At 46.0% G+C, this 20319-nt stretch overlaps 1 protein-coding gene across 1 annotated transcript in view; it reads right to left on the reverse strand.

Annotated features, from left to right (window-relative positions):
* MMUT (methylmalonyl-CoA mutase) overlaps positions 1-20319 on the reverse strand; it is a 134164-nt gene that overhangs the window by 42535 nt on the left and 71310 nt on the right. Inside the window, exons 10-11 of the mRNA XM_077488958.1 lie at positions 7950-8081; positions 671-818 (exon numbers count right to left, since the gene is read on the reverse strand). Of these exons, the coding sequence (XP_077345084.1) occupies positions 671-818; positions 7950-8081 (280 nt within the window). The remainder of the gene's footprint in view (positions 1-670; positions 819-7949; positions 8082-20319) is intronic.

Raw genomic sequence — 20319 nt, forward strand, 5'->3', positions numbered from 1 at the left:
GCCACTATTCCTTCCACTGACAATGGGATCCTATACTTCCAACTACCATCACCAACAGGGCACCATTTATACCACTGATAAAAGGCACTATTCCTTCCACTGACACCAACGATGGGGATCTATTCCTGCTGCTACAAAGCACAGGTCCAATGTAATTTTTTTACTCCCACCGACAGATTTCTGCTTCCGCTGTCCTCAGTCCGGCCCCCTAATTTGTCCCTTTGTTTAGAAAGCTTAGCTACCCTTGTAATACAGCATAAGATCTGCTCTGTTCATTGGTATAAGATGCTAAACCAGAGAGTGGCGTAGACCTTCTGTTGCTATAATAGATACAACCCTAGAATCTTCCTCCACCAAAAAACAAAAACAAAAAAACTCTTTGTTCAGAACTTGCGTTGGCACCAGCACCATCAAGTCTACATAAAGAGGGACCCTTAAAATCCCCGCAAAAAGTTTGATTTTATTATTGTGAAGAAACGGAGTTTGGACTGTCCCACATTACCTTGGCATTCTTGTTCTGTAATCACCCCAAATAATCTAGTGGGCTTTCCAATGTTCACAAAGGTGCAGTGTCTATTAGCCATTGTCAACAGTTCAGCGTTCTGCTGTCTGGAGTGCTCCTTTGACCCACTTAAGTATATACACAATGTTTAAGTAATGCCGCTCTTACCTGGAAAAGGGGTCCAATGTCCACATCGAATCCCAAGTCAGCAAACCCAGTGGCAATAACCTTTGCTCCCCTGTCATGGCCATCCTGCCCCATTTTTGCCACAAGCAGACGAGGTCTCCGTCCTTCTCGATCTATGAAACTCTGCACCCTAGACAAAAGAAGGGCAAAAAAACCACAACAAATGAATACCTAGATTTCTAAATCCATTATTAAACCCACCTAGGATAATATCTGCATGGAGGCTGCACGTGCGCCACACTTTTATAGGAGTTTCTTTCCATGATTCAACTATACACTGGCTGGTTGAAGCTGAACTGTGGGGAAAGTTCAAAACGACCCTTGCAGTGGGGCTGTCCTAGCACTGCAATGGTTAAATGCTAATTTCTGTCTAGCGTATCGTTAAAAAGCAGTTTTACTTACCGTATCCCATGTTCTCCCAGCAGCCAGCCCTCTACTCCTTTCTCTATCGTAGGCAGACTCTCAGCATCCCCATTTACAATGCAGGACTGCTGGTCCTGTATTGTATGTGATTGCATCAGAGTGTGACCAACGGACCACAAAAGAGAAGAGGCTTTGGGGAACTGCAGCATGGAGAGGAGATAGCTTGTGGGAATGCAGCAATATGTTAAGTAAAACTTCACTTAAAGATACCCTAGACAAAAAGAAATAAAAAAAACAGAGCACTGCTCCAGGTCTGTCCACATACCACCCCTACTACAGGTCCTTACAGCAAGGTGCTCTCCCGGCTTGCCCCCTAAGTAACCGAATAAGGAAAAGTGGATGCCTGCACACTTGAGTAGGACACTTACAAATCTTTTTGTAACACTTGAAAGGTTAAAATCATCACAGCCCCAAAGAAGACGTAACCCTTGCACTGCGGGGTAATAGAAACATAGTAAATGCCACCACAAGGGTGGTTCTGAATTATACCTGCAGATCGGCTGTAAAGGACTGTATAGTCAAAACTTTTTTCAATGTAGTGAGCTGGCAGAAAGATCCAGTGTAAAAATATGTGCAATGATACATAATATATGCACATGTTTAGAAGAGTACGCACCAAATTAATTCTACAGGCTTGAAGAAACATTTAGTCTAGCCACTAGAATGAGTTTACATGCATACATGTGCATTATTTTTTACATCCTGAATACTGCTCTAATAGCGTTTCTAATCCTTTTTTTTTAATCTCTGCACCCTTAAAAAAGTATAAAGAATCTCAAGAAATCCCAGTCCAAAAAAATGTATTGTTACTAATCAATGGGGAAACATGAGCCTGGGAGGATGCACACAAACGCCTTGATGAAATGACCTTTATAACAGAAGCCCCCTTTCACATCAGATGTTCCCCCAATCACATCCTATTCTCCCCTAATCATCAGAGATCCCTCCCTTCTTGTCAGAGGCCCCCCTAAAAATCATCCAACCAGCCCCCTACCCCAGATCAGATTTCTCCCGTCCATGTCTGAACAAGGGCAAACTGGGCCTCATGCTTGCGGGAAATCCAAAGAGCACCCTGGTTAAGAAATACTGCTCTAGAATACGGATCTAAATGCCACAATGTGAATGGACACATTGTCTGTAAAAGTGCTGCGTTCATAGATGAGGGAGAAAAAAAAAAAAAAGGCACAGATACCAACGATTGGGGACTAATCTTCTCACTGAAACCAAGGATGGGGCACCATTCCTTCCGCCGACACCTGGAACGGGGCACCATTCCTTCCGCCAACACCTGGAACGGGGCACCATTCCTTCCGCCGACAACCTGGAACGGGGCACCATTCCTTCCGCCGACAACCTGGAACGGGGCACCATTCCTTCCGCCGACAACCTGGAACGGGGCACCATTCCTTCCGCCGACACCTGGAACGGGGCACCATTCCTTCCGCCGACACCTGGAACGGGGCACCATTCCTTCCGCCGACACCTGGAACGGGGCACCATTCCTTCCGCCGACACCTGGAACGGAGCACCATTCCTTCCGCCGACACCTGGAACGGGGCACCATTCCTTCCGCCGACACCTGGAACGGGGCACCATTCCTTCCGCCGACACCTGGAACGGGGCACCATTCCTTCCACCGACACCTGGAACGGGGCACCATTCCTTCCGCCGACACCTGGAACTGGGCACCATTCCTTCCGCCGACACCTGGAACGGGGCACTATTCCTTCCGCCGACACCTGGAACGGGGCACCATTCCTTCCGCCGACACCTGGAACGGGGCACCATTCCTTCCGCCGACACCTGGAACGGGGCACCATTCCTTCCGCCGACACCTGGAACGGGGCACCATTCCTTCCGCCGACACCTGGAACGGGGCACCATTCCTTCCGCCGACACCTGGAACGGGGCACCATTCCTTCCGCCGACACCTGGAACGGGGCACCATTCCTTCCGCCGACACCTGGAACGGGGCACCATTCCTTCCGCCGACACCTGGAACGGGGCACCATTCCTTCCGCCGACACCTGGAACGGGGCACCATTCCTTCCGCCGACACCTGGAACGGGGCACCATTCCTTCCGCCGACACCTGGAATGGGACACTATTCATTCCATCGACCCCAAAGATGGGGCACTAGTCTTTCCAAAGGGCACCCTGGTTGAGAAATACTGCTCCGGAATATGGATCTAAATTACACAATGGACACATCGGCTGTAACAGAGCTGCGTACAAAAGTATAAAAAAATAAATAAAAAATATGCCATTTGAATGAACCCTTTTACTTGAGTTTTAAACGGCTGACAGGTTTATACAATAAAGTATGACATGGATAAAAAGAAGATGTCATCAAAAGTTTGTTTCCTTCCCCCCTGATAACAGCTCAGCCTTTTCATGCATATCAGGAACATTTCTATTCTGAGATCAGAAGAAATGACCTCTGCAGATGGTGGACAAGCTGCACTTTGTGAAAAACACTTAATAGAAAAAAACTAAAGGAAAGCTGGATCTGCTAATCGCAGCTCTCGAGTCTCACAGTCACAGACGCCCGAGGCGGAAGAGAGCCGGCTTACATACAGGACCTGACAACATCCACACTGCGCATTCTATAATAAAACTGTCATTGGTAACATCTGAAGGAGACACTTTTTAATATTGAGACTATCATAGATTTCTGTGTATAGATGGACATGGGAAAGGAACAAAGAAACAAAAAATCTGATGCTATTTTTGGATAAAATTTTAATCCTCAATGCATTTTTCTCTAAGGGTGGATGGAGTTTGTCAATCGTGTCACAAAGCTGCCGTCGGTGCCAGTCCCATTATTCCATACTCACTTTAACCCAATGCCGGGACTAACTTGAACACTTAATATTAAACTCGAACTCTGTCCACAGTCTTGCAGAGTCATACAAGTTCCTCGCCTGTACTCAGATGGCTTAGGCTGGCATACATAGTTCCTCAGGGTCCAGCTGAATTTTGACCCATGAATGGGCACACTGGTTGTACAGTAGTCGATCTACTGATTGACTTCTGTGTTTTTTTTTCCTGTTCAATCAGTGCCACTAGCTATAGCCATCAGCACGGATCATTGTATTCTGACAGCAGGAGAAACTCCCTGCTGTTAGGATACAATAGCCCAGCAGGCGCGAATCCCCCATCCACATCGCTGCTTCAACGAAAATAATTAATTTGCATATTGATGAGGGTGGATGAAGAAACGGAGAACGTGAAAAAATAAGCAGAATAAACTTCAGCTTGAAATTGTACATTTACCTTCAGCATCATTTTCCAAAAATCCCACTATGCAATTCAATATCCCCAGAATAGTACATATCAGCACTACTCCTTTTTCAAATACCATTACACATGCAGCTGTAGGAGAACCTCTCTACAAAAACTGGTCCCTCAATCGCCCTCCATTCTGCTGTTTGCAGGACAGACAGACAATTACTAGTACATCAGTGGTCAGGGCAGGGCCCTGGTAAAAGCAGGGGGTGGTCAGGGCAGGGCCCTGGTAAAAGCAGGGGGTGGTCAGGGCAGGGCCCTGGTAAAAGCAGGGGGTGGTCAGGGCAGGGCCCTGGTAAAAGCAGGGGGGTGGTCAGGGCAGGGCCCTGGTAAAAGCAGGGGGGTGGTCAGGGCAGGGCCCTGGTAAAAGCAGGGGGGTGGTCAGGGCAGGGCCCTGGTAAAAGCGGGGGGTGGTCAGGGCAGGGCCCTGGTAAAAGCGGGGGGTGGTCAGGGCAGGGCCCTGGTAAAAGCGGGGGGTGGTCAGGGCAGGGCCCTGGTAAAAGCGGGGGGTGGTCAGGGCAGGGCCCTGGTAAAAGCGGGGGGTGGTCAGGGCAGGGCCCTGGTAAAAGCGGGGGTTGGTCAGGGCAGGGCCCTGGAAAAGCGGGGGGTGGTCAGGGCAGGGCCCTGGTAAAAGCGGGGGGTGGTCAGGGCAGGGCCCTGGTAAAAGCGGGGGGTGGTCAGGGCAGGGCCCTGGTAAAAGCGGGGGTGGTCAGGGCAGGGCCCTGGTAAAAAACGGGGGGTGGTCAGGGCAGGGCCCTGGTAAAAACGGGGGGTGGTCAGGGCAGGGCCCTGGTAAAAACGGGGGGTGGTCAGGGCAAGGCCCTGGTAAAAACGGGGGGTGGTCAGGGCAGGGCTCTGGTAAAAGCAGGGGGTGGTCAGGGCAGGGCCCTGGTACAACAACAGTCAGTAGGAAGAATTCTCCTTGGATTGGTGGAGGAAGAATTCCCCTTTACATATACCTGAAAGGTCACTGATATGAAAAGTCAGGAATTGCTCATTGCTCCAGGAACCCCTGGCTACCTCTGTAGGAACCCTGGTTAGGAAAGGATGCTCCATATGAATGAATCAATTAGGGATGCACCGAATGGGTTTTTTGGTGCCGAAACCGATACCGAAAATGAAAAATACACTAGGCCGAAAACCGAAACCGATACCGAAACAGCACCGATACCGAAAATGACTGTTTTAAAAAAATATTTTTATACAGGAGGTGGTCAGAGACTGGGGACATGGTTCAGGAGGTGGTCAGAGACTGGAGACATGGTTCAGGAGGTGGCCAGAGACTGGCGACATGGTTCAGGAGGTGGCCAGAGACTGGCGACATGGTTCAGGAGGTGGCCAGAGACTGGCGACATGGTTCAGGAGGTGGCCAGAGACTGGCGACATGGTTCAGGAGGTGGCCAGAGACTGGCGACATGGTTCAGGAGGTGGCCAGAGACTGGCGACATGGTTCAGGAGGTGGCCAGAGACTGGCGACATGGTTCAGGAGGTGGCCAGAGACTGGCGACATGGTTCAGGAGGTGGCCAGAGACTGGCGACATGGTTCAGGAGGTGGCCAGAGACTGGCGACATGGTTCAGGAGGTGGCCAGAGACTGGCGACATGGTTCAGGAGGTGGCCAGAGACTGGCGACATGGTTCAGGAGGTGGCCAGAGACTGGCGACATGGTTCAGGAGGTGGCCAGAGACTGGCGACATGGTTCAGGAGGTGGCCAGAGACTGGCGACATGGTTCAGGAGGTGGCCAGAGACTGGCGACATGGTTCAGGAGGTGGCCAGAGACTGGCGACATGGTTCAGGAGGTGGCCAGAGACTGGCGACATGGTTCAGGAGGTGGCCAGAGACTGGCGACATGGTTCAGGAGGTGGCCAGAGACTGGCGACATGGTTCAGGAGGTGGCCAGAGACTGGCGACATGGTTCAGGAGGTGGCCAGAGACTGGCGACATGGTTCAGGAGGTGGCCAGAGACTGGCGACATGGTTCAGGAGGTGGCCAGAGACTGGCGACATGGTTCAGGAGGTGGCCAGAGACTGGCGACATGGTTCAGGAGGTGGCCAGAGACTGGCGACATGGTTCAGGAGGTGGCCAGAGACTGGCGACATGGTTCAGGAGGTGGCCAGAGACTGGCGACATGGTTCAGGAGGTGGCCAGAGACTGGCGACATGGTTCAGGAGGTGGCCAGAGACTGGCGACATGGTTCAGGAGGTGGCCAGAGACTGGCGACATGGTTCAGGAGGTGGCCAGAGACTGGCGACATGGTTCAGGAGGTGGCCAGAGACTGGCGACATGGTTCAGGAGGTGGCCAGAGACTGGCGACATGGTTCAGGAGGTGGCCAGAGACTGGCGACATGGTTCAGGAGGTGGCCAGAGACTGGCGACATGGTTCAGGAGGTGGCCAGAGACTGGCGACATGGTTCAGGAGGTGGCCAGAGACTGGCGACATGGTTCAGGAGGTGGCCAGAGACTGGCGACATGGTTCAGGAGGTGGCCAGAGACTGGCGACATGGTTCAGGAGGTGGCCAGAGACTGGCGACATGGTTCAGGAGGTGGCCAGAGACTGGCGACATGGTTCAGGAGGTGGCCAGAGACTGGCGACATGGTTCAGGAGGTGGCCAGAGACTGGCGACATGGTTCAGGAGGTGGCCAGAGACTGGCGACATGGTTCAGGAGGTGGCCAGAGACTGGCGACATGGTTCAGGAGGTGGCCAGAGACTGGCGACATGGTTCAGGAGGTGGCCAGTGACTGGCGACATGGTTCAGGAGGTGGTCAGAGACTGGCGACATGATAAAAGTGATAAGTGTGGTGTCCCCTCGTGCAGCCAGTAGTGTTTGTGTCCCCCTCGTGCAGCCAGTAGTGTTTGTGTCCCCCTCGTGCAGCCAGTAGTGTTTGTGTCCCCCTCGTGCAGCCAGTAGTGTTTGTGTCCCCCTCGTGCAGCCAGTGTTTGTGTCCCCCTCGTGCAGCCAGTGTTTGTGTCCCCCTCGTGCAGCCAGTGTTTGTGTCCCCTCGTGCAGCCAGTGTTTGTGTCCCCTGTGTAGTCAGTGATGCAGAAAGAGAGGAGAGCCGCCTCTGCCGTCTGGATCAATAGAGCGCCGGGAACATCACAGCTTTAATTTCAATAGCTGTGTGTTCCCCCGTCGCGCGCCGCCGCATATAGCCCCTCCCCCTTGTCCGGGGAACTGTGATAGACAGATCCCCCGTCCAATCTGGACGGGTGATCTGTCTATCAGTTCCCCGAACGAGGGGGAGGGGCTGTAGGCGACGGCGCACGACGGGGGAACACACAGCTATTAAAATTAAAGCTGTGATGTTCCCGGCGCTCTATTGATCCAGATGGCGGAGGCGGCTTTCCTGCGATATACACCTCCCGTGATGGGCGGCACCAGGCCCCGCCCCATTTTCGGCTCAATTATCGGCCGTTTTTTCCTTTCGGCAAAATGCCGAAAGGGCCATTTTCGGCCGATATGTTTCGGCGGCCGAAATTTCGGTGCATCCCTAGAATCAATATACCGTAACAGCAAATTCTAGCACTGCAAGTTAGAGATGAAGTCTTACCTTTTTAAAGTGAAGGATATTTCTTCACTCTCTCCAAACTCCTGGCGGTAAGCTCCACTCACCATCCGATCGCTGGCTTTGTGTTCTCCAAACACCTTCTTCATTGCGTCTGTAATTTCCCCCACAGTGCACCTGCAAGACAATACAAATCTGAGTTTACTCTACAACGTGGCATAAAGGGGGGAAGCAGAATGTCACAAAAGGAGATGTAAAAGGCAAATAAGACACCGCTTGCCAAACGACTTCACAAGGAAGGCGGCTCATTAAACAGCCTGGATTTTTTTATAAATACAACACTGTCCCCCTATAATTACCATTACAGTAACATTAGGAAGTATGCTTTGCTTCCACACTTAAAGTATGTCCGGGGGGGAAAAAAAAAAAACCTACATATAAAGTACTGTGCAAAAGTTTTAGGCAGGTGTGAAGAAATGCTGTAAAGTAAGAATGCTTTCAAAAACATTATTTGTTTATTTTTATCACTTTAGAAAATGCAAAGTTAGCCAACAGAACACTCTGTTCCAAATTATTATGCAAATTCTATTTCAGTGTCACAAAGATTAAAGGGATTGTAAAGAGAATTTTTTTTTTTTAAATAACAAACATGTTATACTTGCCTCCACTGTGCAGCTTGTTTTGCACAGAGTGGCCCCGAACCTGCTCTTCTGGGGTCCCTTGTGGCTGTTTTGGCTTCCCCCGCAAGTACTTCTCATGTTCATGCGAGCTCCCTCGCATGGTGAGAAGCACTTGTGGGCACGCTCCCGTGATATAGCCACTAACTGTATCACTCGGCCCCGCCCTCCAGCGCACCACGTCATTGGATGCGAATGACAGCAGCGCGAGCCTATGGCTGAGCTGCTTTCAATCCATCCACTCCAGCCAATAAACGGCCAGGCTGAGTGGTGAAGAGGACGTCGCGGGCGAGCGCGGGACTTTCAAGGGGTCAGGTAAGTAAAACAGGGGGGACTGGGGGCACCGGCACGGTCAGATGATTATTCACCTTAATGCATAGGATGCATTAAGGTGAAAAAATGTTTACCTTTACAACCCCTTTAAATATTTTGTTTTTCAGTTTTAGGCCTGGTCACCGGGTAAGGTCATCCGGTGACCCCGCCCCATTATGTCCCTGTGTTTTTGTGATTGACATTTTTTTCCCGGGGTGAATGGGTAGGGGTACAATTTAACCCATACTCATTCACAAAGGGTGGGTGACCAGGATCTGGGGCCCACTTATTAAAGGGGGCTCCCGGATTCCGATGAGCCCCCCCCCCTCAGACCCTGACAACCAACGCCCAGGGTTGTCGGGAAGAGGCCCTTGTCCTCATCAACATAGGGACAAGGTGCTTTGGGGTGGGGGGGCCGCAGTTAGCCCAATTTTTATGTATAATGTGAAAGATAATGTTACGCTGTGAGAATCGTGATCCGTATTCTAAGCAAAAAATAAATAAATAGAGAATTCTTATTTTAGCCAGAATTGTGCAGCTCTATATAGAAGTGAGGAGGAAAAGGAGAGGTTTGGAATCTGGCACAAAGGCGCCAGTAAAAACAAATTAAAAACAAATAATGAAAATTAGATTACAGGATAATTAAGTAGCACATGTGCATGGATTATTCTTTTTTTTTTTTTAAATAAGGATATTGTTTAGTGTCACCTTGCTGTCTGATTGGCCGGCCGAGGATGATGTTACCACTGTATTTGCACAGGAGTCAATTTATCCCGGCACCAAGAAATGCAGAGAATGTACACTGACCTGAGCAGGTAGGCAAGAATCATTTATTGCACTGTACTATATGTAGGTTCTGCAATAAAAAAAGCCTTCCTGTTTTGTTTTTTTTTGTAGGTAAACTACTGCTTTAGGGGTGAGTGTCATTGTAGTAATGCATACAAATGAAAGCAGAACGAAGCGAAACATAAAGCATTAATGAGCGCAATCCACCGATCAATTTGTACACAAACAGTCCTAATAATAAACGCCATCAGCTGTCACACAGAAAAGAAGCGTATAAACACATCACCCCATTTACATGTCTTCTGCCTGTCAGCATGACATTTGCTGGTTAGAATGGAATGGAAATGATGTAAAACTGACGTCGGAGGTAATGTAAAAACACAGCCGGGGGTAAAACGTATTCATGTGACAGTTCAATCCCCGCCCCCTACAAATGTATCCAACCACAGAAATGCTGCTCTGAGATCTGACAGCGTACTAATAATACATCGTATGCTGTGATATCTGTGTATGTCCTACGCCTTACTACTTTATATCTATTCCACCAAGAAAAACCATACTACTATACACAAAGGGGGCTGATGATAAAAGAATTAGGAATTAAAGTGGACCTTCGTAACTTTTTACAGCTTTCCATCTATTAAATCTTCTGCCCTTGTCATTTTAACTTTGGATAGTAAAATATTTTTTTTCTGCCAGTGGGCTACTTCATGTTTGTCTGGTCATTAGCCTAGGCCAGTGATGGCGAACCTTGGCACCCCAGATGTTTTGGAACTACATTTCCCATGATGCTCATGCACTCTGCAGTGTAGTGGAGCATCATGGGAAATGTAGTTCCAAAACATCTGGGGTGCCAACGTTCGCCATCACTGGCCTAGGCTTATGACTAGAGCTGGGCGATTTTCTCCCAAAAAAATAAAAGATCTGCGATAAAAAAAACCATAAAAAACAACACAACCCGATTCACGATTCGTATTGAGTTTTTTTTTTTTTATGGACACCGCGCCGATCCTGAGGAGCTGCGGGCAAGAGTTATTAGGCAAGGCCACGGCTTTGGCCTAGTGTGCAGGTCCGGCCTCGCGGACTAGGCCGAAGCCGCGGCCTCACCTAAAAACTCCTGCCCGCAGCTCCTCAGGACTGGTGCGGTGTCGGCGCCGTTTCTGGTGAAAAATGTTTTTTAAAAAAAAAATCTATTTGCTAAAAAATTGGAATCGATTTGACATCTCAACTCAATTCAAGATTCAAATCAATTTTTCCCCAGCCCTACTTATGACATCATACACAGCTCTCTCTCACTATCATGAGCATTTGCAGGAAGGAGGGGGGGGGATGAGTCATAAGAGAGCTGCAACGTCACATTCGGCTACCCATCACATTTTGCTACCCGCAAATGCGCGGTGCCGCCATATGCGTTCCAACACTGTTATAAGACAACTTTGTCACGGGGCCGCTTGCCACGCTTTAGGCAGGGCCTCGCGTCGCTCAGCATAGTTATGATCTAACTCACTTGGATGATGGGGCTTGAACCTGGACTCAGGGGCGTGGCCACGAAATTCTGCGCAAGCGGAGATCGCCACAGTGTTGGAACGCATATGGCGGAGTTGCGCATGCGCAGTCCAGCAGGTAGCCAAATGTGATGGGTCGCTATACGTGATGAAACGGGGCCAATGAGAGCTGCAGATCTGGAAGTGCACCTCTATGTCTCTGTGTAAATCCAGGAAATGAACAGGTAGCATCTTCAGCTGCCCACAGTTAAAATGGATGCAGCCAGACTCAGTGGAGGGAGATTTCTGCAGTATATTTAGCAAGTACAGAATCCCAGTATATATAAAATAATATGTAAAGTGGTTGGAGGGAAGCTTCAGAATGGCAAAGATGTTTTTATTACAAATTATGTGAGCGGACTGCAGTTCCTCTTTCAGATGTCAACCAATAAACATATGAAAAAGCTGTGTGCTGGAGCTCCCTCCCTTCCTGCTCCCTCCCGCCACCATTTTTCTCTTGGTGTCAGGAAAACTTGTCAGAAGTGATTCATGCCGATAGCAAAGGGACAAAACAGCAGACAAAAATTACACTTAGCCCATGTTCACACTGATGTGATTTGTCATGCTATTTGACAGGTCCAAATCGCATAACAAGTCACACCCTATTGTCGGCAATGGAACCGTAAAAATAGCTGTGACTTTTGTTGTATGAAGTTGCATGCCACAATGAAATTGGCAGTGCAAAATCGCACCGATGTGTGGCTTTGAAATTGTGCTGAAGTAGCGTGATTTAAAAGCCACACTGGGGTGAACGGGGGCTTAGCGCTCTTAATTGGGAAAAGCACACACTATAGAGCAGGGGTAGGCAACCTCGGCCATCCAGTTGGTGGTGAAACTACAAGTCCCATGAGATATTGCAAGACCCTGACAATCACAGGCATGACTCCTAGCGGCAGAGGCATGATGGGATTTGTAGTTTCAGCACAGCTGGAGTGCTGAGCTTGCCTACCTCCACTATAGAGGGATATGCTTTGTTCATATTTCACGTCTGAGATTTACAACCACTTTAACAAGGTTCGCAATATCATTCACACGGGCAAATCTAAGGCCTTGTTGGCATGGACCCATCTAAAATGTACATCCATGCAAAGAGCCGTCATTACCTGCACAGGATGTACAGGTGATCAGTGACTCCTCGTGCAGGCAGTCCTATAAAGGCCTCATGCACACTGGACGTTTTTACAGCAGCTGTTTTTGGCAGTAGACTTTTTTTCTACAGTCATTAAACTCTGAATCATGTTATCTTATGTGTTCACATAGGCTGTTATCAGCAGTTTGGGCAGTAACTATTTTTGAGCAGTAAAAAAAATACAAAAAATAAAAACTATTGAGTTCTGAGAGCCATTATTCAGCTGTAAAAACGCTCTAATGCTGATAAACGTCGATAAATGCTCACAAACATCACTCGCCAGCGTTTAACATTTTTGATCCATTGCAAAAAAAAAAAAAAACGCTAACACGCCAACATGGAAAAACACTTAAAAACGCAAATAAATGCTAAAAACTGCTATTGCAAAAACGTTGAAAAACTCACCGGAAAGCTACTGGCGTTTTTATAACGTTATTTTAACGTCCAGTGTACATGACATACATGCAGGTAGTATGTGATCGAGAACACGCACCCTCATGCCTGTCAAACAGGGACCAGTGGCTGTGCCCGACAGACATGAATAGGACAGTGCTCATGAGGAACGCATGCAAAACCTGCGCATCCCGTGCCGGAAAAGACAGCCCTTCCCATTGATGTACATAAATGGACTCACACGTTACATTGGGAGCAGCGGATATGTCCATGCAGCCACTTCAACCAACTGATAGCAACAGGACTGTCTGCACAGGGATGCATGGAACGCCTGTACACCCCCATGTGGGTAAGCACGGCCCTCCACGGGCGTATGGTTATGTACCCCCATAGTGAATGAGGCCCTAGTAATGCCTGTGTGAACGAGTTTTTACCAGTAAAATAGCCTAATTTCCACCCATAATGAAGACATGGCACTTCATTCCTAACATGTCCTTGGCTCCCACCAAGGTGTCAGGTGGTGTCTGTATTTTTAGTCAAGCATTTTTAAATTCTATTCAGCTGTTAATCATAGATCTGCTGTTTTTCCACGCTCCAGCTTGGCTCCATGTGATTGAGTTGTGAAAATCATTCTCACGCAGTGGCTCCCATGAAAAGCCATAATCAAATCTTCAAGTGGAAGATTTGGGCTTGCTGTGTAGATAAACAGCATGGATTGTAAACTAGACAGACCGTTCGTTCCCCAGAGAACACAGGAGGGCAAGCCGAGATTGTCTGCACGTCGGAGATAACAAACTGCATATTCTGATAGAATAGGTGAGAGATCTCGGGTCAGATGTTATGGAAATTTCAGAATGAAACCCGTTTAAAAAAAATAAAATAAAAAATAAAAAAAGAAGAAGAGGGACCTACCTCTGAGAAGGACAGAAAAACGGACGGGTTCCCAAAACATCCACCCTATCCAAAACTAGAAACACATTTTAAGCCCCATACACACCATCAGGTTTTTTGCCGATTTTTTTTCCTTCAGATTTACCAAAACCATATAATATGAGGTCAAACCTTAGGAGGTTCAATGTGTATGCAATTAGGCAGGTCCTTGCACTACATGGTTTTGGTAAATCTGAAGACAAAAATCTGCAGAAAATCTGTGTATGGGGCTTAAGGCTGGATTCACACCTATGCATTTTTAGTGCTTTTTGCATTTTGCAGGTTTGCACTACACAGTCCATTTAACATTTAAAACATTTTAGTGCATTTAGGTTAAATGCACTAAAAATGCATAGATGTGAATCCAGCCTTAGTGTACCTGAGCTGTTGTTGGCTCTTTTTTTTTGAGGCCTGCTTGCTCTACTGTGAGAACGGCTTCCCTAGATTTGAGTCTGCAGGTGGAGATGGGGATGGTGGACGTTGCTACTCCCCCATCCCCTCTCCCCAATGTCCTGTCCTTTTTTCCCCCTCTTCTTTTTTATCGATTTTTCTACCCCCCTTTTTTTTCCTCTTCTCTTCCTCCTGCTTTTCCTTACTCCTTCTGCACTCTTGAATCATCCCCTGCCCACTTACTTTCCCACTAGAGCTGCACGATTCTGGCCAAAATGAGAATCACAATTTTTTGCTTAGAACAAAAAGATCACGATTCTCACGGTGTAAACTCTTTCACATTATATATTAAAAAAAAATTGGGCTAACTTTACTGTTTTTTTTTTGTTTTTTTTATTCATTAAAGTGTAATATTTCCCCACAAAAATTTCATTTGGAACGACTGCTGTACAAATACAGTGTGACATAAAATATTGCAACAACCACCATTTTATTCTCTAGGGCAGTGATGGCATATATGGCATATATAGCAAGACTATTTGGGTTTAACAGACTCCACATAGGATACATAAGGCCCCTTTCACACTTGTGCAACTTGGCACTGCAAAGTCGCATGACAAGTCATTCCCCATGAATAACCATTCATATATGTGCGACCTCAAGTAGTGCTGACTTTAAAGTAGCCCCTCTACTAAATTCATCCGACTTTCATGCGAGTTGGAGGTCCATAGACCTCAAGTTTACACAGGCATTCCCTGAAATCTTGTCGCGGCAAAATCGTGGCAGTGTGAAAGGGGCCCAAGTATTAGGCTGGTCATATATGGTTGAATTTTCAAAGTATTTAATTTTGATAATCAGAAAATTTGTGTGTTTTGTGTTCCGATGGTGCCACCATTGATTTTCGAAATTTGGCCAACCAAGCCTTCAATTTCACCTCATGTTGCTACAGAAAAGAAGTTTCGTGGCTGGGAATCTTATTTTTTTTCCGGGAATTTTATTTTCTTGCACATGCGCATTTCTTTTTCGATCACATTTCTTGCACGATTCTCCCATCATTGATTACAAAATCGTTTGTTTTTTTTTTAAATTTCCAATTATTCAAATTTGATTGCCGCACGAAAATCGGCTGTTGCTGTAGCCCACTAATGGTGTGAAATACAAACGAAAATTCTTAGGTAAGATTTTTGAAAGAAAATTCTTTCGAAATTCGACCCATGTATGGTCTGCCTTACTCTATCTGCATGGCAGGGGTATAAATATTTATGTAAAACCAGAAATGATGGCGAATTCTCAGCTTTGGATAAAGAAACAGTCAAGTTGCTGTAATCCTAGCTGTACCTTTTCTAGCTTTGGAGCTTTGAATCAGCTTTCAACCAAAGCAATTTGCCACCCACCATTACAATCACTGTCTAGTTGTGTGTGATGAATGAAATTGGTGCTTAAACTGAACAAAAACACCTTTTGTCTGGTGCTTCAATCAATTTTCCTCGCTATTTTAACTGTGTGGTTGGTTGAGAAACAATTGAAAATGTGAGTGCCATCAGTGTGGTTGACTAGAGACAAAAAGCCCCACAAACCGATAAGATTGACAATCCCTGTGATTTCCTCTTTATCGCCAAGGACGCACACTTTTTTGTTTTTCCTTTGGGGAATCGCTTGATTTTAATGCGATTTTTCACCTCTTTATTTTCTTTTCTCTTCATGTGATATAGGATTCCCTTCACTTTGTATCCACCACGCTTTTCACTTTTTCAGGTAATAATGAGTGTTGGTTTATAGTCCATGTATATGTGTATATACTGGTACTAGTCACATATATTGGTCCTGTATCATTTACTTTACAGACATATTTGGCTTTTTTTTCACCCTTGCCCACTATGTTTGGAGGGTGCTCCTGGGGTGTGTCGGTGTGCTCCTTTTTTCCTTGGGTACATTCCCTCAGCTCCTGGGACAGACTTGCTCTGCACATCCATGACTTGCAACACTGCTTATGTAGAAGAATTTATACGCAAGTATTCCAAGGAGATACACATCTCGTTTCCACTTGGCCCTACCTTTTTTTCTTATCACCTGGGCAAAACACCAGATCATATTTGGTACTTTTTTTTCCAGATATGCTATGCGTTTTCTCCCGATGAGTGGCAACTGGCCACAAAACCGTATTCAATGTCATTGGGTTCCCAACACATAGCTGGACCTCAACTGATTCATCTGTATCCTATAACCCACTTTTATTTCATTACCAAAGCTAGCATTTGGCTTTTTATACCAAACAACTTTCATGGGATACTATGCGATTTCAGATGCATGCATGTATACATATATGAATTCTTTTTTGTATGTCATATTTTTGTATATAGATTTAAATACTCATGTTCAATCATCTTTTAAGGTAAAAAAAAGCCCACCCAAATACTTACCTGAGCCCTACCTCAATCCAGCGCTGTGCCTGAGAGCAGCATCTCTCTCCGCTCTCTCTCCTCACTGGACATAGAGACAGCAGTAGGAGCCATTGGCTCCTGCTGCTGTCAATCACAGACTGTCAACAAGAGTGGGGGGGGGGGTCAGAGTCGAGCTACGCTGTGTGTAGCTGTGGACACACACAACGCGGCTTATGATCAAGCCTGCACAAATGCCTCCCTAGGAAGCAGCTTGCTATGAGGGATCTCGGCAAGAGCCAGGAGTGCCGGTGGGGGACCGGAGAAGAGGAGGATCGGGCTGCTCTGTGCAAAACCATTACAAACAGAGCAAGTAAGTAGAATATGTTTGTTATTTACAGTCACTTTAAAAGCCTGAATATAAAAGCTCCATTTCCAACTTGGCCACCCAAAAACAACAACACCACTCTTATACATTAATTCATTAATCAATGAAACGAGAACATTGAGGCGGTCCGACAGGTAAGGAAAGAGGAAAATTATACATCAGAAAAATCCAATTTTTTGCAATACACATAGGATACAAAAGGCCAAACAACAACTGTTCATAAGATGACAACATAATGTCCACTCATGAATACAATCATTATAAACATAGTAATAGGCCTCCAAATTCAAAAGCACGCAAGTGCATTTAAGATGACAACAAAATATGTGGGGGAGCCCACAAGAAAACACGGGTATACATCACGTTCTTTTATCATGCAAAGGAGCGCTGCATCCAAACAATACTATATCCTTGAGGTTTAAAATGGAAGGACATCATCTTTATGCATGCAAAGATTAGAAAGGCACTTCAGAAGGGCCTGAACGTGAGAGAGTATGTGCAGTCACAATGATTTCATATACTTGCAGCCATGTATGATGTTCTTGTATCACGGTCACCAGTAGTAAATACAATAGATGCATTTCCGTAGCCACCTTCAAAAAAGGCACACATGTATAAAAAGGCCAAACCCCTTCAGCTGCTACAGTCAAGGCATGCATTGGTAAAGTGCAAGTCACTACACATCAGTACCCTACATAAATCCCATATATTGTAAAAAGCAATCAGCTTATTCTCTGTACATATAAAAGTTCCTGCGAGCCTCCTCTGATTAGACATTTCTTAATTGGCACCGTGAAACAGCTGCAAGCGTTAAAAAAAGTCTCATAAAAACATGCAGATAAAAGCAAAAATAAATGAATATATATGCTGCGCTTTCAAATATACTCTTCACATTATATATATGTGATAACCAAAGTGCAAATATGCGTGTGAATCACGCACCGTGATACATCCAGTAACTAGTGACTGTAAAAAGTGACAATATGGCTGTATCGGTACACGGTGGTTTAGTGGATTGAGTCCACTATATGATTTTATGAACAGTAACTTTGATACAACCAATTACCATATGGATGCACGTTATAGCACTTCGAACTAGTGTGATTTATTTATTTTTATTCATATGTTCACTTTTAAGTATTCAGAACTAGCACTTTTTACAGTCATTAGTTACTGGATGTATCACACACACACACACACACACACACACACACACACACACACACACACACACACACACACACACACACACACACACACACACACACACACACACACACACACACATATAATATACATATATTATGTGAAGAGTATATTTGAAAGTGCAGCGTATATATTTAATTTGAGCTTATTCTCTGTACCAGCATCCCAAATACTTGTTTAACCCCCTTTGCGCCTAAGAGTAAAACAAATGTTAATGCCCAAGCACAATTTTGCAACTTTGACATTAATAAAACTGTTGCATATCACCACAACGAGGGGATGAGCCGAACTTTTGATTCTTCATGTTAGTGTCCCATAGACTTTAACGGTGTTCTGCGGCTTTCGAATTTTCCACGAACACCCAATGTTCGAATCGAACGTTCGACTCACTCATCGGGCTCATCCATAAATCACAACCACTTTATGCATCCAGGTGGGTTATACCTTGTTTGTTTCCAGGACAAATAGGGCTTTTATTTGGCAGTAAATGGTTATGGATATCTCCGGATTTGTTTCTTTTTTTATCACAGGAAAACTGTCCCAAAATAATAAAACAAAATCATATATTTAGTTTTTTTTTATTTAGCTGTGGATTTCTTGTTACTACCATAACCTATCACCAAAGAATAACCCAAAATAAATTCTCCTGCACAAAATATACTGACCTTTGACCCAAATAATAATAATAAAAAAAAATACCTAGATTAAGGTTCGATCTAGGTATTTATAAATTTTTTTTTTTTTTAATTTACACACACTTTTTCTTCTCTGCAAGGAAAGAGAAAGATACATTGTATCTTTCTACTCCATTCACAGAGAGAGAGAGAAACACAGGGGCAGGCTTCACAGTGTCTGCTCACTGGGGTAGCCAATCAGAGGCCATCACAGTGATAAAGTGACCTGGAATCAGGAGTTCCAGACCCAATCCTTAGTACGGAGCTCGGGTGTCTCGGTGAGCGCACTTCCAGGACAAAGGGATATACGCATATATGCAGCTCAGTGAAGTGGGGCCGCATATACACTATATTAGCAAAAGTATTGGGATGCCTGCTTTTACACGCACATGAACTTTAATGGCATCCCAATCTTAGTCCGTAGGGTTTGATATTGAGTTGGCCCACCCTGTGCAGCTTTAACAGCTTCAACTCTTCTGGGAAGGCCGTCCACAAGGTTAAGGAGTGTGTCTATGGGAATGGGAATATTCTTCCAGAACTGCATTTGTGAAGTCAGGCACTGATGGGGGAAGAAAAGGCCTGGCTCGCAGTCTCTGCACTAATTCATCCCAAAGGTGTTCTATTGTGTTGAGGTCAGGACTCTGTGCCGGCCAGTCATGTTCCTTCACCCCAAACTCGCTCATCCTTGTCTTTATGGAGCTTGCTTTGTGCACTGGTGCACAGTCATTTGGAACAGGAAGAGGCCATCCCCAAACTGTTCCCACAAAGTTGGGACCATGAAATTGTCCAAAATGTCTTGGTATGCTGACACCTTCAGAGTTCCTGTCACTGGAACTAAGGGGCCAAGGCTGACCTCTGAAAAACCACCCCACATCATAATCCCCCTTCCACCAAATGATGCCAGACAAAAGCTCAAAGGGGCTTGACTTGAGCGTTTTCAGGCTTTTTTGTTTGCCAGTGTCCAATTATCCTGTAGATAGCAACATAATCCGATTGCCTAAGAACTTTTTCGGACCCTGTATTGGCTTATAGTGGTTATAAACCTCAGACATGAAATATGAACAAAGCATATGCCTCTATAGCAAGGGTGCCCAAGCTTTTGAAGAGCGAGGGCCATCAAAGCGAATTCAGTAATCGATCGTGGGCCAAGATAATTGGTAGTGTAATAATAAAGTGTAATGGGCAGATGACAGGTCTGCATCTACGCTGCATATGCAGATATGGACACAGCCCATGCTACTCTATGGGCCCTTCAATTCAATCTGACGGAAGAGGATAGTTCCCCTTCTGTTTTTTTTTTGTTTTTGTTTTTTAGCGTATCAGATTCAAGGTAAGCAGGGGTTAATGGACATAGAGGTGAATGAAGGATTCCATTGGGTCCTAAGGCTGCTTTCACACTGATGTGCCACGTGCACCTGTGGCTTTCCTGCAGGTTAGCTGCACTTTCTGAAAGCGCACTAAACCCACAGGTAATAACAGAAGTCTATGGCTCAGTGCAGGTAACCTGCACGTGCAGGATTAGTTTAACAGCAGCCTAGTAATCACTGAAGAACAGATATGCCCATATATACACTGATTTCAGTAAAAAACACACCTTTATTAGTCGTC

This window comes from Lithobates pipiens, unplaced genomic scaffold, assembly GCF_037356315.1.
Source record: "Lithobates pipiens isolate NorthernLeopardFrog02 unplaced genomic scaffold, aLitPip1_a1.2 Scaffold_18, whole genome shotgun sequence".
NCBI lineage: Eukaryota > Metazoa > Chordata > Amphibia > Anura > Ranidae > Lithobates > Lithobates pipiens.